Source organism: Mustela nigripes, unplaced genomic scaffold (genome assembly GCF_022355385.1).
Source record: "Mustela nigripes isolate SB6536 unplaced genomic scaffold, MUSNIG.SB6536 HiC_scaffold_75, whole genome shotgun sequence".
Taxonomy (NCBI): domain Eukaryota; kingdom Metazoa; phylum Chordata; class Mammalia; order Carnivora; family Mustelidae; genus Mustela; species Mustela nigripes.
Genome location: NW_026739490.1, coordinates 2,526,184 through 2,550,449, shown reverse-complemented (window position 1 = coordinate 2,550,449; position 24,266 = coordinate 2,526,184). Strand labels below are relative to the sequence as shown.

General features: G+C 42.3%; 1 protein-coding gene across 2 annotated transcripts; it reads left to right on the top strand.

Moving 5' to 3' along the window:
* Positions 1-10,446: 10,446 nt before the first annotated feature.
* Positions 10,447-22,873, top strand: LOC132008127 (secretogranin-1-like). 2 transcript variants are annotated; one of them, XM_059386520.1, is made up of 5 exons: positions 10,447-10,919; positions 14,558-14,601; positions 15,115-15,208; positions 19,873-21,623; positions 22,482-22,873. In XM_059386520.1, the coding sequence occupies exons 1-5, from the start codon at positions 10,871-10,873 to the stop codon at positions 22,563-22,565; spliced, it is 2,022 nt and encodes a 673-aa protein (XP_059242503.1). In that variant the 5' UTR covers positions 10,447-10,870; the 3' UTR covers positions 22,566-22,873. The 2 variants fall into 2 exon arrangements, with proteins under 2 accessions (XP_059242503.1, XP_059242502.1); XM_059386519.1 differs by having other exon boundaries at positions 14,555-14,601.
* The last annotated feature ends 1,393 nt before the right edge of the window (positions 22,874-24,266 follow it).

The window sequence follows — 24,266 nt, the reverse complement described above, 5'->3', positions numbered from 1 at the left end:
GGGGGACATTATTTCACCCAGTACATTCACTGTGGCGCATCCAAATCTCACCCACTAGGGAGACCTAGCTCTTTACCATCACTGAAGTGTATTGTCCTTGACTGTGATAGCTACTCTGACCATCCAGTCATGTGAACCACAGGATCATATCTGTTCTGTAGCTGGTGGTATGTTCATGAGTCTTTAGCAACCAGTTCTTTGGGGAGGGAAAGACCTGATATATAAAGAGAGGGAGAGAGAGAATATGAATATATATATATATATATATATATATATATATACATATATATATTTTATATATATATGTATATATAAAATATATACAATATATACATATGGTTTCTGTGTGTAATATTCCCACGATGGCTGAGTTCAAGCTGCCAATGTGATGTCAGCCAACTCTCTTGAAATTCCTGAAAATGTAACAGTCAACTCTCATGAACTAGTACAAGCCAGCTCCAGCATGAGTGGCACACTGCCTTGTAACTGCTATTTTGTCTTTAATGTTATTCATCATCCTAGGAAATAATAAGCTTCTCTGGCATATGTTTACTTAAAAGCCAGCTCAAAAATCAGCTCCAGTGGAAGCCTTGGGACATCCCTGCCAACCTTTGTACTGGTCCTATTTTATATTTCCTCTAAGGAAGCACTCAGTATCTTGGCTTATAATTATTTATTTGTACCTCTGAACTCCTGATAGGCTTGTTGAGGTCAGTTATGATATGTCCTAACTGTCCTTGAGTCCCAACAACTCACATAATGCCAGACCCAGCAGAGACTTCATTGTCAAACTGAAGAAAGGGGTCAGAGCCTCTCTCTTGGTTTGTCTTTCTTGGTGCCATGTTCACAGCAAACATTCAGTATATCCTTCCTAGAATCAAACAGTGTTGTAGTTTTAATACCTCCAAAAGCAGACCACCTACCTTCCTGTTGGCTTCCCCAACAATGGTTCCCACAATGGTTCCCACATCTTGTTATGCATCACTCATTCATTCAACAATATGCTGTGAGTAGTCACTATGTGCTGGCACTGTTGCGGGCACTAGGAACAGAGTACAGAATGAAACAGGCAGAGAAGCCCTGCCCTCATGGAGCTTGCACTCTAGTAGAAGAGGTAGGCAGCATACAAATAAGGAAAAATGTGTATGTTGTTTTACTAGTGGTGATAAGTGCTTTGGAGAACAATAAAGCAGGAGGAAGGGTAGGGAATGCCCGCAACAGGGGAGGGAGAAGGTTTGGGAAGCCCTCACTGAAAAGGTGGCATTGAAGCAAAGTTCTCAAGGAGGGAGGGAACATATGGATCTCTGGCTCTGCATGAGGACACAGTAAATGCAAAAGAAACTGAGGCAGAAGGATGCTTGACATGTTTTGGGAACAGCACAGGAACTTGCATGGCTGGAGCACTGTGCACAGGGGAGCATGGCATAAGAAGTGAGAGAGGTAAAGAGAGCCAAATCATAAAGGGCTGGTGGTCAGTGTAATGATTCTGGTTTTGTGTATGAGTTGGGAGACATTGGAGCATTTTGAACCGAGCAGTGGCATGAGTTGAACAGACATTTTAGTGTGCTCATCTGGCTGCAGTATGGAGGATGGACTCTCAAGAGACAAGGGGAGAAGCAGGAAGACCAGTGAGGAGGCTGTTCATTTACCTAGCTGAGGGAAGATGGTGACTTGCGGCAGTGGCGGTAGGAGTTAGAGATGGAAATTAGCAGTTAGATTTTGGATATATTTTTGAGTCTTCGGGATTTGCCAAACGACCAACTATTGGATGTGAGAGAACAGAGGAGTGAAGGGTGACTCTAAGGTTTGTGGCTGAGTATGGAGACATCCTTGACTGGTATGAGGTCCCAAACTCTTACCACACATTATACAACCTTGGGCTAGAGTAGAGGTGGCTCAGGACGGTCAAAGATGAATCAGAGGGCGCCTGGGTGGCTCAGTGGGTTAAGCCGCTGCCTTCGGCTCAGGTCATGATCTCAGAGTCCTGGGATCGAGTCCCGCATCGGGCTCTCTGCTCAGCGGAGAGCCTGCTTCTCTCTCTCTCTCTGCCTGCCTCTCCATCTACTTGTGATTTCTCTCTGTCAAATAAAAAAATAAAATCTTTAAAAAAAAAAAAAAAAAAAAAAAAAAAAAAGATGAATCAGAAATAAGACCAGTCACAAGAAGTCAGATTGGAGATTGGGCCCAACCAGTAAGAAATGTGGCCTGACGCTGAACTCTCTGTATCTCTCTTAACAGAAGCTAAGGGAGATCCAAAGCCTCAGCAAGGCTCAGTCCATGGACACAGAGTAAAGCATGTGAGTGATGCTCAAAGTTGAACACATGGTAAAGCATGTGAGTTGTAGACAGAGGAGAACAACAGTGGCAGTCAAAAGATATTTCAAGATCAACACCTTCTCACCCCCACTAGAGGTTGGGCCAGATGCTGTCAGGGTACAGAGATTTAAAAAAAAAAAAAAAAAAAAAAAGACCTGCACTCCCTTTCCAGGAGTCCTGGAAGGTCTTCCAAACCACCACGCACTCTGCAATGTTCACATAAATGTCCACTTCAGCAGCAGCCCCCAATCCCAAGAAGGTTATCATGGGACTTACTGTTTTTATGTACACCAGGAGCATAGTTGGCCACTGAGTGGGCCCTGGCTCACAAGATAATGTATGAGCTGAGGGACCCTAAGAAGATTAGTAACTGAAGTGGGTTTCTGGGGAATCTCTGCACTGTGCTGAAATTCCACTCATGGACTCCCTCTCCTCAGATACCTTCAGGGACAAGTTGTTCTGAAATCGTTCCAGGAGTAAAATTGGTTTGGAGTCTCCCAGCATTCATTACCACTTTATAATAGCGTATTTTGTACAAATTACACTCTTCACTTTTAGATCTGGTATGCTGGGATGTTAATCACCCTGGAAACACAGGCAGATGATGGAAACTAGGCCATCTAGATGCTTACTCTAGAGTGGAATGACAAGAAGGCAGAGCATGGGGTATTACCTCCCAAAGTTCTTTTGGATTCTCTCTTTCATCTGGAGGGACAAGGAGAAATGGAAAAGGACATGGGAAGGAAGGGACTGGGGGCCATCGACTGACTTGGCACTTTGATGCCTGTCCCAAGGCTTGTGTTATTACCTCCTATGTGCCCTTTTCTCCCAAATTAAGAGGTAGCAGCATCCAAGAAACCACCGTGAGGACTGACTTAGAGAGCAGAGAGTAAGAATGTATGTGTATGATACTCTGCCTCTTATATACTCTTCCTGGGTTTTTTCTCCCTCCACATCCTCACTGTCAAAACAGTGTCCTGGGTAGTATAATAAAATAGTGAATTCTTATGCAAACAAGCCATTGCTCTAGATTTTGAAGATTATTGTCTGTCCATTTCATAGAGTCCTTGGGTGAATTCAGGAACTGAGGGATTCAGATTCACTTTTCAGTGACTAAACCATCTCCTTTGAGAAAATTCCTGTGCTGCTCTGATGTATCTTCACCATTTCCTTGGGCTATATAGATTCAGTGAGGTCTTCTGGATGCCCTTTTGCTTCCTCTTCCATCTGTGGGCTGGAAACTGCCCCATGTTCCAGGAGGTTCAGGAGTTTCCAATGAACCCCAAGCCTTCTGCCTTTAGTCTGCAGGATCTAGGGAACCACTTTTCCCCATCGGTCATATTCCAGCAAAGGTACTTTCTTCCTAAGTTAGCTATGAAGCCTGCCTCCACTATACTTCTAGGGGGAAAGGACCAAATCCAATAAGTGTCCCAATGTTTATTTTCCTACCTGATAGGGTCACATGCCTTCTGAAAGACAAAAAGATTGAGTTGAGAGTGGCTCATTCACTGGTTATTTCTAGTTTCAGGGAGTACCATGTTTATACGGCAATATATTATTTGGTGTTCTTACCTCAGCCTTGTGAGTGAGTACAAAAGAGAGAAAAAGCAGCTAGGGGAGAGTGAGAAAGAGAGAGAGAGCAAGCCTTCAGTAATACTTACGAGAAGTGGCCCACCATACATATATATCTTTGTTACCCAGAACAAAAATATGGGCAATTACATCTTGGGAGGTTTGGGACTGCATATATTTACTTAATAGAAATGGCTCCTCAAGGACCATTATGAATGACTGGGAAATAAAATATTCATAGGTGTAAAACTGAAATTAGCCTACATGGAGTTTTCCCAGAGTTTACATCCACAGAATACATTTTTGTAGAGAAGAGACCTGCCTGGGAGTTGATGTGCTCTAATATTCCCCATAAATAATTAAAAATTCACCATCAGCAGAAGAAAGCCTCCTCCTAGAGCAAAGAGGGTTTTATTCAGTCTGCCAGACCGCTCAGAATCACAGAGGCAGAACCAACTTACATTTCATGACTCCTGAGGATGAGCTGCAGAGAGAAGCGCCAGGGGAATTCAGCAGGCAGCACAAGAGGGAGACCTTAGAACACCCTGCACAGGACTGGACCAGTGACAGCCATGTTGGCCTGAAGCTGATGTGACTTCAAGGTTATGACCACCATGTCTGGCTAGGTGCTGAAAATTCCACAAATTGAAATACATGTTTTGGAATGAGACCAAATTTCACAAATCCCTATGAAGAGTACCACAGAGAAGGCTTTTCAATGGGAAGAGGACAAAGAGGCTGTGGGCATCAAGGCGTCGGGGGCAGAGGGGAGCTGCCACTAAGATGGGAACAACCCAACAGAACAGGGTGTGGGTCTCGGCATCTCTGCTACCACTGCCTGACATAAGTGCTGGAGGGAGGGCCATATAACCCAAGTGCTTCCCCAGGGGCCCCCCTTAATACCCTTAGGGGTGACCCACAGATTCCCTCTTGCTTATGGGCTTGGAGGAACTCCGAAATTCATCCAATCTTTCCCATTAGTTCTGTCTTAGGGGCTGTGAATCTTCTCCTTCACTCAGAACCCATCTGCTTTTATTTTTGGGAGATTCCTCATGATCTCTGGTCCAGTTGGAGCATTCCCTCTTATACCACAGCACTCATATAGGTAAGCAACGTGGAAGCATTTTTCAATCTTATGCTACACATATAACATTTTGAACAAGCTGAACTTGGAAGGTACACTCAGGAAACAGCTTCAATCTTCTCTCACAACTGCCTTCAGGCATGCTCTGTCAAATCTCCTTTCCTGATCCTTGAACACTATCAGGCAGGAACAACAGCTTTTCATTAACTCCAGACCGTTACAACAGTCCAGACTTCTATTTTTCACCCACTTCAAAGCTCCTCCAGCACCCAGCTGCTGCCTGACTCAGAACCAATCATGGAAAAGAGGAAAAGCCTGGCTCATTCTTTTGTTCTCCTTGTTTCTTTCTTTCCTATCATGACCACCCCCTCTCCCAACCCCCTCCACCCAGCTCCTTCTGGTTTGGAACAAGGCAGAAGATCAAAGAAGACGGAGATGGGATCAGAGTTCGCCAGTGTTCTCTGTAGTTCTCCAGGGGACCTCCAGATGCTGGCTTGCCCTTTCACAAGAGATCTTTCTCGATTCTTCAGAGTTTTTCCCTGGTAACCTCCTCACTCCACCAATCCCTGACAGGCGTGACACTCCCTATTTGATCTTTCACAACACCTCTCAGCTACCATCATGAGTACATCCCTGGATCCCCTTGCTCCATCAAGCAGGATCCTTTTGCAGGTGACTCAAGACCAGTAACATTTCATGCAGTCCACTTGGCCCAGGGAAGCTCTCTAGATACACATGCTCCAGCCATTGTCCTTCTCCCTAATTTGCAAGTTGCTCCAACTGACTTGCCACTGTCTCCATCTTCATTTAACTCCTGAACTGTCGACTAAAATTGCCCTTTGGTCTCCTTCCTTTTCTCCTCCTAGCTTTTTTTTTTTTTTTTAAGATTTTATTTATTTATTTGACAGAGAGAGATCACAAGTAGGCAGAGAGGCAGGCAGAGAGAGAGAGAGGAGGAAGCAGGCTCCCTGCTGAGCAGAGAGCCCGATGCGGGACTCGATCCCAGGACTCTGAGATCATGACCTGAGCCGAAGGCAGCAGCTTAACCCACTGAGCCACCCAGGCACCCTCTCCTCCTAGCTTTATAGGAAGTCTTTGTTATCTGCAGCTTAGCAAGCTTCCAGCCAGGAATGAGATGTCAGTCTCCCTTCCTGCAAACAACCCCACTTTTTGTGAACTGCTCTCAATCACTTGGCAGAGGTAGGAAGCAGCATCATGAAACAGTACAGGGCTCCCTATCAACTAGAGTCTTTCTCCAACTTTGCATTTCTTAGTTCTGACAGCCACTGTGCCTGGGTTAGTGAATCTCATAGAGAGGGGCCTGACTCCTCTCTTTGGAACATGTGGGCACTTAAAACCCATGTTCTCTAGTTGTGAGGCTCCAGCCAAAAGTCAGACATAATAAGAAAAATTCTATTTAACAGCCAGTAATAGGTTTGTGAATATATGTGTCATCATTCAATTTCCTCCAGGAGCCGACCCTGAGACAAAAATCTGACTGGAAATAATTTATTCTGGAGATAATGCTAAGAAGCAGAGACAAGGGGTGGAGAAGCAAAACAGGAAGGAAAGGCAGATCCAAGGAGCTTGGTATCAGGAACGTTCCATTGTGGGTCACTAAAGCTTAGTCCAACTGGAAACCTCTCAGAGCTTCTGTGGAACACACACCTCAGAGGGATCTGGGAATCTGGGAGAAGTCTCAGCACTCTATAGAGGTATCTTTGCAGGGCAGCAGTTTCCATGGTATTGCCATTTTCCTGACATGCCATGTTTTCTCACCCTCCTCTGCAGCCCTGGAGTCTACCCCACACCGCTCCCACCTTTCCTCCCTGGCTGGCTGATGAACTCTGCTAGAGTAGATGGGGTATATTTCCTTTCACCGTTAATGTTGGGATTGACTGTGTAATTTGTTGTAGGCAAATATGCATGAACCACGGTGCCTGATATGTAGTGAGCATTTATAGATGCAAATGAAATTGATGAGTGTTGAGAGAAAAGCTAAATTCAGTACCTGTATTGCTAGGTGGTTTTGACCTATATGCCCTTCTTTTGTTTGTTTGCTCTCCGGTTCCTTGCTCTATTCTGTATCATTGGAGGGGCTGTTCCTTGCAAACCATATTGCTCTGGCTTCCCTGCTGGTCATATCCAGGTATGTTAGTCAATAAGAGGTACAGGCACTGAAAGAAAAGAGAAGCCAAGAGAGGTCTCCCCCTTTCTCTCTTTGGGAAGTAGAGGATGCATTGGTAGAAGTGGCTGCTTCTCTTCTGTGTTTCCGGCTCTTACCAGACAACTCTCCCTCCACGGTCCCAAATTCCGCCTTTCTAGCCTGTGGAATTTCCCACTCTTACCAAGTGGCTCATGTTTCTAGGCTCCAGTGAGGATACATTTCTTTATCCTTCCATTCCCTAGAGGTGAAGCAGCTGCCTGCATTTACTAATCTCTGCATTTCCTCTTGTTCCCCTATTTGCTCTTTCAGCTTTTCTAATCCCTGTGTATTATTTCCTTTATTAAATTTCTTATAGTGGTTTCACTTTCCTGGCTGGACGCTCATGGATAATCTATTTCAGGAGCCATGTACAAAACCATGCTTTTTTCTAGACCCTGGTTCCTAAAGGAGACCTGTTTTCCTTCTTAAATTTTTTTTTCTTTTTTGGAGAACATTCCTGACAAATGCTCTTCCCCATGGCTTCTCTTCTTTTCCTATGGTAATCGTATTTTATACTACTTGAAAAGAGATTATATCCAAAACATTATCAGCAATCAAAAGCTAAGTCTTACCAATATTGTAAAGATGTCAGCTGCCCACAAATTGATCCATAGATTTGATGCAATTCTTCTCAAAATCCTAACAGATTTGTCACATGGAAATTGGCAACAAATTCTAGAATTTGTATGAAAATGCAAAGGTCAAGAATGACCAATGCCTTCCAGAAGAAAAACAGGGTAGGAAGACTTTTATTTTTAAACCAGCTGTGGGCTGTGGTGAAGGGCACTTGGGTGGCTCAGTGGGTTAAGTCTCTGCCTTTGGCTCAGGTCATGATCTCAGGGTCCTGGGATCAAGCCCCAAATCATCATCATCATCATCATCATCATCATCATCATCATCATCATCGGGCTCTCTGCTCAGCAGGGAGCCTCCTTTCCCCTTTCTCTCTGCCTGTCTTTCTGCCTACTTGTGATTTCTCTCTTTGTCAAATAAATAAACAAATAAATCTTTAAAAAAAAAGAAAAGGCTGTGGTGATAGAGAAAGTGTGGTGTTGCTCCAAGGATAAATAAATAGACAAATGAGACAGATCAGTATTATGGAAGAATCTAGAAACATACCTATGTGCATATGAATTCTAGGGTTTTGTTGTTGTTGTTGTTGTTGTTTTCAGTGACACTATGCAGTAGGAGAGAAAGGATGATCACTTCAATAAAAAATTCTCAGGACTATTAAGTAGCAATGTGGTAAAAAGTGCAACTGTACCCCTAACTCATGCCAGGTTTATTCTAAGCTCTGGTTCCTAAGGAAAATATTGGTTTTCCTTGGTCATTCTGCTTTGAAAGAATTCCTTAGAAATGTTCTTTCCAAAAGCTTTTTTTCCCCCTGGTACATTGAGATCTAAATATGAAAGGTAAAATAATAAAAAGTTTGTAAAATAATGAGAACAAAGAAAGGTCAGTCTGAATATAGGAACTGGTTGTGAGCCAATTCACAATAATGAAAAGAATTTTCTTGATGAGTAATAAACTCAGCCCAAATCCTATCTGAGAGGCCATGAGATGACATTAACATTTTTAACCCTGTGCTTTATAAGACAGCAAGACAAAAGGGAAATTGCTGAAACACAGAATTTAGATTGTCCTGGAAGGTGCCAATTTCTAAGTATTATTGGCAATCAGTGTATTTTAAACAGCAGTTGGAACCCTTATACAATTTCAATAATAGCTAAAGAATTTCCCCCAGATCAGCATCCAAGGAAGGGCCTTCCCTTAACATCTTCTTTGTCTGTAGCCCTTTCTTTCTAGAGATTTTATATGGACTCTTTTGTGCAAGAACATTCTTTTCTGTTTGTTTTAAAATAATATCAGATTTCAGAAAAATGCAGAGTATTAAAAATTCCCATATACCTTTCACCCTGATTTCCAAATGTTGCCTTGTTTACCTTAATATTGCCTCTTTTCCTCTCTCTATCTGTGTTTTTTTCTAAAACATTTGGGGGTAAGCTGTATATATGATACCCTTTTATCTCTAGCTACTTCAACATGCATTTCTTAAAAACAAAGATATTCTCTTACATAATCACAGTACAATCCTCAAAATTGGGAAATTAACATTGACACAATATTAATTATGTAATCTTTAGATCTTGTTTAAATTTTACCAATTGTCCCACTAATATCCTTTTCAAGACTATTCTTTTAAATATTCTGTGGCCATGGTCTTGGTGAAATAATTCCCCACCTTTTCAGGAAGAGGTAGTGCGTGCTTAAAGGATTTGAGCATCATTGATTTTCCAGAAAAAGACACTGAAACAGACATCTGCCTTCCCTAAAAAAGACCCCAAATGAAGGTTCACTCTATTCCCCAAAGCCTGTATTATCAGAGAAGATTCTGGATGGCTTCTCTTTGTTGCAGGGCACTTGCCTGCTTCTTTTTCCTGATTCCTCATTAGATTGAGAGAGCTCATGTTAAAAATATCCTGGAAGATGTTTTTACTTTCCTCTCACACATAACAACCTTCCTATTTCAATTTTAAAGCAAGACAGGATGCACAGTGCTTACAGGATGTACTAGATTCTACAAACAGGTTATTCCATTACCCACACCCGACACTAGGGCTCTGTTATAAAGGAGTAATTAAAGGCCAAAGGGTAACAACCTAAATAAATGCCAGTCAGAAAGGGGACTGGTTAAATGAATTCTATTAATACAGTCAATGTAATATAGTGCAGCCTTTCAAAAGAAGATGCAGCTATGTATGTTTCAAAATAAATTAAGCCTAAACAACAGAAAGTGCTTAAGTAGTACAGACTCTGCAGAGGGCAATTAGAAAACTTGAGGAAATAGAAGTAGAAGGGAGACATTTATAGTAAACCCTTTTGTACCATCTGAATTAAAAACTGTTTACCATGTGTTATATGTTATGTGTTCAGAGAGAGAAAGAGAGAAAATCACGAATAGCACATGGGTAGGTAGAGAGACACAGATAGAATAATGGGTAGGTCGACAAATATAAGACTAAAAATTTGAAGGAACAGCAGGCTACATATTCTCCAGCTGCACCTTTTATTTTTAAAGCCATCATTCCTTTTTCCACGTCCCCCTCCCCCCTTTAGTCCTCTTTAGTTATTAGCAATTTTATCCTCCGCTGGGTAATGAAGACACAAACCAGACTCAGTCCCAGATACCCTCTCAGCAAAACCGCACACCATACACAGCCATACACACTAACACACGCTTTCAGATTTGGAGGTGGGGTGGAGGAGATGAGGAATAAGCTTGAGCAATCTCAGAGGGACCTCAGTCTCTCCCTTCACGTCAGATTTGCATTACCTCCCGCTTAGCCCTTCATTCCTAAGTCCGCCTTACTCCCCACCCCCGCTCCAGACCCCAAGCACCCAGGAGACTGGACTGGCGTAAATTTCCTCCTACTTGCGCTGCGGCCCGGGGGGCCGCCTCGTGACGTCAGGGCTGAGCGAGGGGGCGCCGCCTCCTGGGTTCCCACCCCTCCTGTCCCTGAGGCCCGGCTTGCCCTTTAAAAGAGCGGGGGCCTGCGCCAACCGCGCCACACCGTGGGGACCCGGACCCGCAGCTGCTTTTCCGGAGCACCTTTATCTCGCCTTCGGCCCGCATCTCACTCACCGGTCCAGCTCCCATCCTCTTCTCCGTGCAGATTCGAGCGATCGGAGCCATGCAGCCGGCCGTGTTTCTCGGCTTCCTGGGAGCGGCGGTGGTGGCCGGTGAGTGGGCTCAGCCGGCTGTTCAGCACCGTGGACAGCGCTAGCCTCGGTCTTCCTGGCCCCTGGGAAAGCTTGACTTGTATATACACGGGGAGAGAGGAAGGTTGAGTGAAAGCGTTCTCCTTTTTGCTTGACAGTCTTAATTTCTGAAACTCCCTGCTTCATCGTCTGACTTGGAAAAAGCCAGAGGGCTTCCTAGCCCAACCAGAAGAGTCTCAGTCTTTTCATATCTGAGTTTTCCTATAGATAGAGAGAAACGTGCCTGTACCTCTAAGGAAACCCCACATTTTGTGCTCACTTCTAATATGTCACGTTCTCTCTACCTGCTAAAATCTTAATATGTAACTGGAATTAAGAATTTGTTTGGTTTTTCAAAGCCAGAGGACTATGGAGACACAAGAGTACATGTATTATGGTATTACTTGGCACCTGCATAATTTCCTTTATTATTATTTAAATATGATGAGATGGAATTAAGTCTTCTATGTATATCAGGTATCTTTCTTTTAACATGTTTCTCTATGTGTTCACATATATGTATGTACAAGTTTAATTTTTTTTGCATGTTATAATTCCATTTCTGGGGAGAGGTAATTCCATACCCAAATTCATGCATTTTAAAGTTATGAATGGAAACTGCAGTAGATATTTTGACTTTCGTACTCCGGGAAAATAACAATTATAAAATAACTACAAAGATATCCTTGAAGAAGTTAAACCCAAAACATCATTTCAGCCAATTTGGGAGAATGAAATTTTAAGTAGCAGGTATTTGAGAGTGTCTCTTGATGTGTGGAAGACTATAGGATTAATCTTTCAAACTACTCTGGATCTTGAATAAATAATCTCTGAAGATTTTAAAAAGTGTGTGTGTGTGTTGAAGTAAAATCACTAGATCATTGGGAAGTAAATATGCTATTACCAGATTAAACTGGAGGTTTTCTGTGGCTGTTTTAATAATCTCATAGGATATTGTTCTTATCCGAGATTGCAATTCCTAACTGGAACTGAGGTATTGCCACCCATGAATATGAAGCTTTCATTGACAGCAAATGCTGGATCCCAAATATAAAGACACAAGATGAAAACCAATGATAATTTATCTTATTGTAAGCTACATACATTCAGAATTTTCTAACATTCTTGTCACTCTTATAAATTGTCTATAAATGTTCTTAATCTAAAGAAAACTAAATGAATATTTATAGTCTTTTCCAGTCAAAAATATTTTCAGAAAGAGATTGCTTAAAGTGCTATAGCTATGCTATACATTGACTTTGGACTAAAAAACAGTGTCATTTGTGAGACTTATTTAACTATAGTGGTAAAATATTTATAGCTCCTTTATGCAAGAGAATATTTTAAGAAGGGTTCACATTTTAGTATTGGCTAAAGTTGAGACATTATTTTTTGAGACATTATATTCTTTTTAAAAGTTATTGGGCTATAATTCACACACCATAAAATCCATACTTTTAAAGCATGTGACAGTATATTCACAGATTCTGTAATCACTATCAAATGTCAGAAGTTTTTCATTACTGCAGAAAGAAACCCCTATACCTGTTAGCAGTCATTTCCTGTTCCCACCTTCCACAAATGCCTGGAAATGAAACATGGTAGCCTTCCAGCAAAACTTGCTATTTAGCAAAATCATAGGGCTGAAGAAAAGCCTCAGGAAACCATCTGGTTCATTTCCTACCCTTAAGAGCTTCTGAAGGGAGATCCATACCTTTCTACAGTAGCTACTGGGAACTCTAAAAAATTAATATGAGTGAAGCAACTCTGTGATATCCACAATATACTGGGTGAAATAGTTTCTGCATTCAGATGAGGTTGCTTAACTTTTAAAATTATAGCTGCATTTTTATTCTGGAATCAAACCTTAGTTTGATAGTCTTATGATATAGAATACTTTAGAAGTCATTCTCAGGTTTATCATACAATACAATTTGAAGATTTTCTACCATCTGAATACTTCACTTCTATCATAATCTTTGGGTTTTCTTTGGTGCCTCTTGAATCTTAATTTATACAAAAATAAGTCAAAACTATCTTAGGGGGATCAACACATCTTTGGTTATTACTTTGCTGTCACAGATTCTATTGGAAGATGCATAATGCACCTATATAAGGAGACCTTAGCTCCTTTCCAACAGAAACAGATTGGAAGAGCCTTAGTCAGAGAAACAGGACTGTCCTGCAATAACAAACATGAGCTATAAATTGTTTAGCATGATAAAGAAAAATATTTCTCTCCACCAAAATCTGATAACTGTAAATACTTTGGCAATGTCAGTAGTTAATAAAAGCACCTATTTTTACATTTGTGGGGGAAAAAGTTATTAGCAAGAAAATGCATTACAAAGAAGGTTTAGTAAAGCTAGATTTTTAAAAGGCAACTTCCAGTTCATTAGAGGAGTAATTCTCTCAGTTATTTCTTTCTGGGGAATTTTACAGATTTAGGTCCAAAGAATAAGTGCCAGAGTGGAAATGTTCCCAAATAACAGCCATTTGGGGGATAAAATAATGGCCTCGCATAATGGACCCTGGGTGCCAAAGGTAGGCCATCTGGATCTTGTCTGAACTACATTTCAGGAAGATTGTGGGGTCTTCTTACCTTGTTAACCACTTCTCAAATAGTTTACACATGAATTTAACATGCTGGATAGCTTTGGGCTTCTCGAAACAATTGAAGTAGATCGTAGGCCATGCTTGAAAAAGGAAAATTCAGTAAGGTGAGTGAAATAGGTGTTGTATTTCAAGATTGTTGTACTTCGAGATTGAGCCCTATGATCTGTAACTGATTAGAGGCAGGCAGTTAAAAATACTTGGAGAGCAAACATTTCGTGAGAAGAGGTCAGGTCGCCAGTTAAAAATAAACTGCATTTGAGTAGCTTTCATCTCTGCTGTCTGAGAGTTTCACTCTTACTGGTTTCATTTAAACTAAGTTTTAAACCTTTTATTGAAGGTTTAAAGTTTTAAGAAAACTGCATAGATCATAAGCACACAGCTTAATGTATTTTTCATTCATTGAGCACAACTGTGTAAGCACTACTCTGATCAAGAAACAGAATTTGCCAGGGTGCCTGGGTGGTTCCCTTGGCTGAGCATGAACCTCTTGGTTTTGGCTCAGTCATGATCTCAGAGTCTTAGGATCAAGCCCCACTTTAGGTTCCATGCTCAGTGGGGGAGTCTGCTTGAGATTCTCTTCTTCTCCTTCTGCCCCTCCCCCAACTTCTTCCCCCTCTCTCTTTCCCTCAAATAAATAAATAAATCTTGAAAGAAAGAAAGCAAACATAGCCAACATCTCAGAAGCTCTCTGTGTCTTGGTCTGGATTTGAATTATACTCTATATAAGACAGTATTCATTTCCAAATCATGTTTAAGACATTGCTAAGGAAAACAGCAGTGTGTGTATGTGTGTGTGTGTGTGTGTGTGCATGTGCGTGTGTGCACGTGCACAGGCAATTATGACTCCTAGACCAATTTTCTTCAACCATTTCCATTTTGCTCAGCTGTGACTCTGCCCCTCTCTCTAAATAACGTGCAAGGGGGGGTGGTTTTGTGAGTTTGGGGCTACCCAGCTTCCAAAAATCAACTAAAGTCTTCCCGTTTCTTTTTCTCCTTCAAAGCAGTCAGTTCTGTGCCAGTGGATAACAGGAACCACAATGAAGAAATGGTAAGTTTAATTGGACGTCCAGAATCTGGACTTTTACCTAGACTCTAGATTCTCCCACTCCTTATCATACCAAACCAAACCAAACAAACAAACAAACAAACAAAAACAAATACAGCAGCAGGAAACCTACAATATAGTCTTATAAAGCCAGGTTTTTACCCCTGAGGGAATTGGAGGCAAAGAATGTCCCTCCTGCTCTGGGCTCTCCCTTCCTTCCTGGTGTCTTCAGTGCCCTTGAGGATAGCTGTGATCACCATTTTCCTTCCAACCTGCAAGAAATGGGTATTTATGTCTCCTCTCTTGTGTAATCTCGACCCATGCTATTTTGCATTGTTCTGTCGAGAAGCCTATGAAATATCACTGTAGTCCTGTAAATCTACATTTCTGCCCCAAGGATCCCACACCAATATAGGCCACAGAGCCGAGCCTCTTGCGATAGCAGCTCTGGGTTGAGTTAGTCTGTCATCCCAGTGACATCAGCTTTTGCCAACCTGCTCTTGGGTTTCCCCCCAGGTGACTCACTGCATCATTGAGGTTCTCTCAAATGCCTTGTCGAAGTCCAACGCTCCACCCATCACCCCTGAGTGTCGCCAAGTCCTGAAAAAGAGTAAGTGTGTCCTACACTGCAGAAAATCTTTGTCCTTCCTCCTGCTTCCATTACCTTCCAATTTACCTCCAAATGAAAGGGAACGGGAAGGGCATAATGCAATGGGAAGAGTGAAGACTGGACTAGGATCTGGGGAGATCGAAGATAATGACTTCTAGTCCCACTCTGCCACTTCACAGCTATGTGGCTATGGGGAAGGACCTCTTGCCTTTCTGGGCTTATTTTCTCAAAGTAAAAATGAGGGAGTTGAACTCAATGATAGCCTTTGAGTTAGCTATCAGTTCTTAAATTCTTGGTTCCAGAATTTGGATTTTTAGAACAGCTTTCACTTGGGTGGAACTGTTCTGGGAATGCTGGAGGAAGAAAGGTTAGAAGGAGACCTTAAAATTATTCTTCTCTTTGCCTTCTGCTCTTCTGACAGTAAGATGTTAGAAGCTCGAAGAATGACTTGGGAACTTCTGGCCCCTTTACATGACAGATTGTTCAAGCCATCTTAATTTAGAGCTGATTAGAATGGGAGGTATTCCCAAATGGCAGAGAACTAGAAGAGGGAGGGTAGAAGTAGAGCAGCCAGTGAGTCAGAGCAGTGACCTTCTGCATCTAGAGTGGGATGTGTTCTCTATACAATCAACTTCTGTTCAAGACAAAACTTGAAGAGAAATGCAAGCAGTATCCGTTGGGTTGATATTGAGATCAGTTGCCGTCTCTTATGCATGAAGTCAACCTGACTCAATCGAATCCAAAAACCACTGTTCTCTTCAACACCTTCTCTGCTTTTAAATTTTTAGTTAGGCTGGGAATAGCGGATTTGTTTTTCCTGTCACCTCCAAAATTCTCATTGCAAGATAGTACTCTCCTGCTAGTGACACACATGAGCCCTTGTGCATAAAATGGTAAAAGTAAGTATTGGCAATTGAACAAAAGATTAACCTGGCAGGACTCAGTCCACCGTTGGGGGCTTCAGGGTAATCACAGATATGGGGACCTGAACCTCTACACACCCCATGAACAGTGGGTGGAAACTTCCTTACCAATCCCAGCTTACACGTCTTTCCGAATTTCTCCCCAACTTTCTTTTCCAGCCATTACAGGGAATGAACACAGACAGAATGAGTCTTCAGGCAGAGACTAAAGGGAGCTCCTCTGGGCAAGCCTGTCTCACTCTCTCCCTTTCCCTTCCTTCGTTTACCAGATGGATGCAAAAGTGTGGGGTCTGCCATAGTAGGTCACTGAAGAATTGTGATTTCTTAGGAAGAGCTGTTGAATGCAAGGCTCTGCTTGCCTGCCAAGATCAGATTCAGCCTTTAGGTCGGTTGAGGCCATAGTGATTCTAGCCTCTGATTAACACTGACTGTGCCCTGGAGTCTTTTGATGTCTGTTCAGAGAGACCCAGGGAAACTGGTTAAAATCAAATGACTCCTGTCTTCGGGAGGGACCCTGGTGACACTCCACCCAGAGAATTATACAATGCTGAGATCGGGAGGGTTTAAGAGCGTCCCCTGGTGGCAGACTCAGACAGCAGCCAAGGCCAGACACAGACCCTATAGGGAGTAAGGCAGGATAGGAGGATAGGAAGTAACTCACAAACTGGAAGGATACAAGTCCGGGGGGGGGGGGGGGGGCGGGGGGAGGGCTAATTTCTCAGTTCTAGCCCCACTGTGGAGAAATACAGACTTTGTTATCAGATTTGGGGATTTTTCAAAAGAAGTTAAAATTTGAATTTGTAAGCAGTATCTCCTGGTATTTAAGCATTGCCTCTGAATTTGAAATGACTAATAATAATAAGCTATTTGGTATAAATAATATATTTATATTATATAAATAATATATATTATATATATAATAATTTTATATTTGGTATAAATAATAATATGCTATGTAGGCCATGCAGAACTCACCTCTGGGCTACCAATTTGTGGCTTCTTCCCAATTCTAGTTTTCTTTCCTGCTCATATGTCCTAAACTGACCCCAATACTGGTGGAGCTTTTTGGCCAACTGGAAAGAGAAATCGCCCTCCTGCCCCTGGGGCATCTTCATCTCCACTTTCTATTCTCTCCAGAGGGTTGGTGGAGCAAGCATACACTTGTTGAGTGAATGAGCACTTGGGGAATAGAGGAGAATCATTGTTTTCTGGCTTGAAGAGACCTTAGGGCATTCCTAACCCAATTTCTTAATAGGTGCAAGAATCTTTTTGTCCAGGTTAATCTGGTCATCCTGGCAATGGATAGTTAAGGATGGAAGGTACATTTCCCCCTTTTTTACTTGAAATTAAGGATGAGCTTCATTCCACACCTTGGTTTTACAGACTGACAATGACTATGTGTTGCTAATCACAGTCCTCTGATCTCACCTGCGGGGACTTAAAGCTAAATTTAGGAAGAAGTGCAAAGACTCACACACAGGCTGCTACAGGGAGCGCACATTTAACTGGGAAAAAATAAAAATACTCTGTTCCTGACCAGTAGGCAGTAGGAAAGGGGTGTCACAGCCCCCACCTTGGAAAGCTGAGATCCTGTATGATTAGGGCTATGTCAGCTGCCTCTCAGAATGAGGTCAGTATCTGCCCAAAGCCTCCTTGCTCACCTGTGCCTACCTGGATCGATGGCCCCACCTGCTTCAATGTTGCAATGGCTCTTAAAAGACAAAGTCACTGGGGAGGGACCAGCTCTCAGGTGTCTCTGGGTGTGAGAGGGTAGAGATATTTCAGTTGATCCGTGAAACATGAGAATGTTATCATGCCAGGCTACCCTTTAAGGAGAAAGGTACAGACCATCCACTATTTCTTGGACATTTTTACAATGACCAGTTTTTTCCATTTTGCAAATGTCAGTTCAAAATGACTCATCAGTGCCATTCAGTAGAAACATAATGTGAGCCACAGATATAATTTCAGATTTCTTAGTGGCCACATTAAAAAAGTAAAGAGATAGGAGAATTTAATTTTAATAGTATATTTTATGTGTATCCAATGTATTTTATTCAATATATAATACTTACATATTTATTTATAGTTATATACTTATATACATACCTATAGATTTATTTATGTATTTATTTATAAAGTTTATCTTTTTTTTTTTTTTAGTAATCTCTACACCCAATGTGGGGCTTGAACTCACAACCCCAACATCAAGAGTCACATGCTCCTCTGACTGAGCCAGATGCACCCACAACCAATATATTTATAATATATATCATCTAATACATCCAAAATATTATTTCAATATATAATCAATAGGAAAAATTGAAGTATTTCCATTTTTTTCATACAAAGTCTTCAAAATCTAGTGGGTGTCTTAGACTTACAGCTCATCTCAGTTTGGACCAGCCACATTTCAAGTACTCAGTAGCCACAAAGGGCTGGCAGTTCCCACAACAGACAGTATAGATCTGGACCCAGAGCTATAAGAGACCTTGGCTTCAGGAGTTCTCTCTGAACTCAGTGACGTAAGTTGAAATCCAAGCCTTTCTGGCTAACAATCAGGCAATGCTAGCTGCATATCTCCTTTCATGAAACGCCCTTGAATTAAGGAGGGTTTAGTAAAGGAGCTATTGACATTTGGAAAAGATAGGAGAGAACACATTCAATTAAAGTATCAGTTATACCATCTACTGTTGGCTAATGAAACACAAAGATAACTCAGTATACTGATCTTCAACCTCAGTATGTGAGATGCTTGGGCAGATGGGACCTGAGTGATGGAAGAAATGTTTCTTTACTGCTGTGCCGTTTTCTCAGGGAAGAAATACACATCCTTCTTAACACTGGTTACTAAATTATATTGTCACTGCTACATTGAGTCTACACAGTGGATTGGATTAAAAAGACTGATAAACTAATAATTTAAAAATTTAAAATCCTCCTTTGAATCCTGATACTTCCCATTTTAGCTATTTAACTTTATTTAGCTGGATTCTAGTTAGAATTATTCGTCTACAGCCATACCACCCTGAACATGCCCCATCTCGTCTGATCTCGGAAGCTAAGTAGGGTCGGGCCTACTTAGTACTTGGATGGGAGAACTATTCACATAATGCTAATTTTTTGTCCTCACTTAGAGCAAATATGGAAAGAAGTGTCCCTAATTATATTTCTCTAAGTCTCAATGTCTTTGTTTGTAAAAAGGGGAGATTGAATTAGATGAATTCTAAGGTTTCTTCTGATTCTTAATACTAACATTTCACAAATCTCTATTTGGATTTTAATTTGATCATTAATAGTACCAGTGAGGGGGCACCTGGGTGCTCAGTTGGTTAAATATCAACCTTTGGCTCAGGATTGAGCCTGCATTAGGCTCCCTGCTCAGTGGAGACTCTGCTTCTCCCTTTCCCTCTGCCCCTCCCTGCTGCTTGTGCGCTCTCTCATTCTCTCTCTCAAATAAATAAGTAAAATCTTAAAAAAAAAAATCATACCAATGAGAAATGCTGGCTGGCTGTTATGACAAAAGTAAGAATAGAGGTTTTTTTTAAATTATAGTTAAACAGAGCCAAGGAACTTTCATACCGTTTTCTTTTAAAAGGAATCTGAGTATAATTTTTCTTAACTTAAAAAATTATCCAAGTAATTCAGGCCGTTTGGTTTTGTAGTGATCACTGACATTGGTGCCTGTTGAACCACAAGCAATTCTGAAGTTATACTTATACTTCTTTATTCTCATTATAGGTAGAAAAGAAGTCAAAGATGAAGAGAAAAGTGAAAATGAAAACACACGGTTTGAAGTAAGATTGTTAAGAGACCCAGCTGATGCCTCAGAAGCCCATAGGCCTTCTGGGATGGAGGAAGCAAGAGCCCCAGGAGAGGAGGACACCCAAGACCCCACAGTGGCAGACACAGAGGAAGGTGGGCACAGCCGAGAAGGAGCGAGCGAACCCCAAGGGGACCTCTTCCCCTCTGACAGACAAGTCTCCAAAGAAGCAAACCCACACCATTCTGAGAAAATCGAGGAAGAGGACAGGAAGGAAGAAGGGAGGGAGAAATATCAGAAAAGGGAGCATGGGAAAGATGGCAGTGAAGAGAAAAATGTGGAAGACCTAGGAGAGACACAGAATGCCTTTCTCAACAAAAGAAACCAGGCTACAGCTAAGAAAAAAGAAGAGTTAGAGGCCAGATATGGTCTACACTCTGCTGGGCCCCCTGAGGAAAAGACACACAGCCGGGAGAGGAACAGCCAGGAGAGTGGAGAGGATACAAGAAGCCAGGAGAAACACACTCAAGAGTCTAAAAGCCAAGTTGGGAGCAAGGAAGAATCTGAGGAAAGTGAGGAAGATGCTGAGCCTGATGTGGACAAACGACGCTGGAAGCCAAGACACCACCACGGGAGGACCAGGCCTGACAGGTCCTCTCAAGAAGGGAAACCTCCCTCCGAGGAAAAGGGACACCTCCGTGAGGAATCTGAGGACTCAAACGTGGGCACAGTCAGTTTAGGGGAAAAGAGGGACCGCCATCCAGCCCACTATAGGGCTTCAGAGGAAGAACCTGAATATGGGGAAGAAGTGAGGAGTTACCAGGCTGTCCATGCTCCCAAGGATCTGGAGCAGGGACGATATGGGGGCAGAGGAAGTGAGGAGTACAGGGCTCCAAGACCTCCCAGTGAGGAGAGCCAGGAGGAGGATAAGAGAAATCGCCCCAGCTCAGAGCTTGACAACATAGCACAGGGATATAACGAAGAAAGTGAGGAAGAGAGGGGCCGTGAGGGGGGACATCTCCACAGAGCCAGGGGAGGGGAACCAGGTGCATATTCCATTCCAGACAACAAAGAAGAAAAACGGTTCTTGGGTGAAGGACACCACCATGTCCAAGACAACCAGATGGACAAGGCAAGGAGGCGCCCACAAGGCGAGTGGAGGGAGCAGGACAGAAATTACCTCAACTATGGTGAGGAAAGGGATGAGGAAGAAGCCCAAGGGAAATGGCAACAGCAGGAGGACCTAGAAGATGCTACAGAAAGCAGGGAGGAAGCTAGGCTTCAAGGCAAACAGTATGGTCCCCATTACACCACTGACAAGAGGAAGAGATTAGGGGAGTTGCTCAACCCATACTATGACCCTTCCCAGTGGAAGACCAGCCGTTTTGAGAGGAAAGACAACATGGATGACAATTTTCTTGAGGGGGAAGAGGAAAATGGGCTGACCTTGAATGAGAAGAATTTCTTCCCAGAATACAACTATGACTTGTGGGAGAAAAAGCCCTTTGAGGAGGACGTGAACTGGGGATACGAGAAGAGAAATCTGTCCCCCAAACTGGATCTGAAAAGGCAGTATGACCGAGTGGCTGAACTAGACCAGCTTCTTCATTACCGGAAGAAGTCAGCCGAATTTCCAGACTTCTATGATTCTGAGGAGCAGATAACCCCACGCCGTGCAGCAGAGAATGAAAAGGACAGGGCTGGCCAGGGAGTTCTGACAGAGGAAGAGGTACGGTGCGGGGCTTTTGTTTAAAATTAAAATGGTTAATGTTAATATCTTCAGACTATCTGAAAGTAGTGTGGAGAAACTGGTGGGAATTGATTACCATGAGGATACAGCCCTAGTAAGAGAATGCCGACCACCTCTGGGCTGGAGTTCCATTGTCCATATCCCTACCCACTTACCCTACTGCAGTGCTTCTCAACCTTGGCTGCATGTTGGAATCACCTGGAGGGTTTGAGTAATTAGTGATGTTTAGGATCCACCTCCAGGGATTCTGTATCTTTGGTGCTGGGTGCTACTTGGGCCTCAGGATTTTTACAAGCTTCCAGGTGGTTTCCAGGTGTTCAGCCAAGGTTGACAATCATTCTTTTGGTGCCTTCTTGGTCATTTAAATTTTCATCACTATTTCCCAGGGTAGGAACTGATGATATAGAAATGAGTTGCTGCTTTAGTCTATCTTTTTCAGCTACAGGACTATAAAAATTAGTTTACATCTCAAAAAGTTAACATGATCAGAACCATACCTGCCTAAACAATCATTTTTTCCTAATACTGAATTATGCTGACTGGCATTTCTCAAACTTGAATGTGCAGCAGAATCTCAAGAGATTCCTAGCTTCTGAGTTTCTGATTGAGTAGATCCTGGGTGCAGCCCAAGAATATGCATTTCTGGTAAGTTCCTTGGTGATGCTGATGTCTCTGGTCAGGAGACCACACTTTGAGAACCACCGATGTAGGGAGTCTCGTATGGCTTCTAACATATCAAAAATTCCCTTCTGTTCAAACCACAGTTCCCTCAAACCACAATAAAATTAATCGATCTGGGACCTCATGCCTCCACTTTTCCTTTTCTGTATTTTCTAGGAAAAGGAACTTGAGAACTTGGCTGCGATGGATCTAGAACTACAGAAAATAGCTGAGAAGTTCAGTGGTAACCGAAGGGGCTGATGGCCATTGGAGCAAAGGGCAGTTTTAAGAAGCAGTCCTCACATTATCTATTTTCCACCATTTCACCAAAAGGCACCATTTATTTACCCAAAAGCAGAAAGTAGAATTTTCTGTTCATTCAGTGTTTGACACAATTGGAAATACTTTAATTTTTGCCAGAATGCTATTGAAAATATGAATAGCATGACTTGTAATATATCCTTTCTTGCAAAATAGACACATTAACATGCTCGTGACAATGACTGTGCTATAATCCTTGAAAAAGAAATACATTTGTCTTGGTTTGAAATAATAAAAGATTCACCTAAGGCCAAAGTTTCATGTTTTTAGCTTCCTTTGGGCTAACAGGGAAGAGTGTGATTTTCAAACCCATTCTCTAAAGTAAATTTTAAAAGACAGCATTAGGCTTTGTTGGTCTTTGGATGCAGAATAGGCAAAAAAGAAAATAAAACAACAACAAAAAAACTTTGAAGTAAAAGAATGTCTGGGATATAAAGCAAAAGAGTACAGGAAAAGACATCTGTTCCCCCAGGGTAAAGAAAGATTATTAAATAGACTTGAAGAACCTATTTCAAAAATGACCATAAGACATTTACTTTTTAAAATCCTGTTATCTGGAACGCTCTGGGAGTAGCCAGCCACAGGTCATTTTTCAGAGCTAAGGAGGAGAGAGTCTGGATAATGGGAAAAACTCTGGACTGGGAATCAGAACAGGTAGGCTGATCCAAACAGATTCCTGGAGCGACCCTCAGGGCCGGTCTCTTGTAAGTTTTCACCAAGTCATTTCGGAGGACACAGATCAACCCACTATATGCCTTTCAGGACTACTTGATGTTTTGCTTGATGATGTGGAAGAAGATGGCGCACTGGCTCTATTACTAAGTAGCTGTAGGACTTCGGACAAGTTGCTTTCCCTCTCTAGACCTCAGGTTCATCAGTAAAATAAGGATACCCGCCTTATTGGGTTGTTACGAGGATAATGAGTATGCAAAACACTTAGAATATTGCCTGGCATATGGCATGGTGCAGGAAATGCTGGCCGCTACCATTACTAACACCGCAGCTCGCTTCCTATGGCAAGACAAGTGGAAAGTGTCCTCTTCTCCTTCCTTTTACTTGTCATCTCATCCCTCACCAGCGGTGCCTCTCAAGGGATTGAGCCCCAGGTGCCACAGCAGTGAGCTGCTTGGTAATATACCCTTTCTAGGCTGTCTTTGTCTCCCTGTACTACTTCTTACTGGTAATCTCAGCAGGTATTTCCTGGAATCAGATCCCAAATAAACAGCTTGTCCTCAACTTCTTATTTCAGGGTCTGCTTCTGGGGGACCCCAACCCAAGAAACCATCCAAAGCTAGGCTTGTATTATGGCAAATGTTTTTAATGTACGGCCATTATAACCCTCTGTGTTACCACATCTTAATACAAGTTACTAAGAAATGCTTAATACATGGCAGTAGACACATCTCTCCTTTTTTTCTATTGCAGCTCTGCGGAAAACAAAATCCCTTCCTAATAAAAAGGACTCAAGGGCCCAAGATGAATAGCGGTTTACTCACTGGTTAAGGGAAGACAAAACACTGCAATGCACCAAATGCTAGCCTGGCAAGCAACACACACACACACATACACACACGCACACATGCACATGGCCCTGCTCCTGAGAAGCTGCTGGCTGCTGGCAGGTGGAGCATAACACTGCAT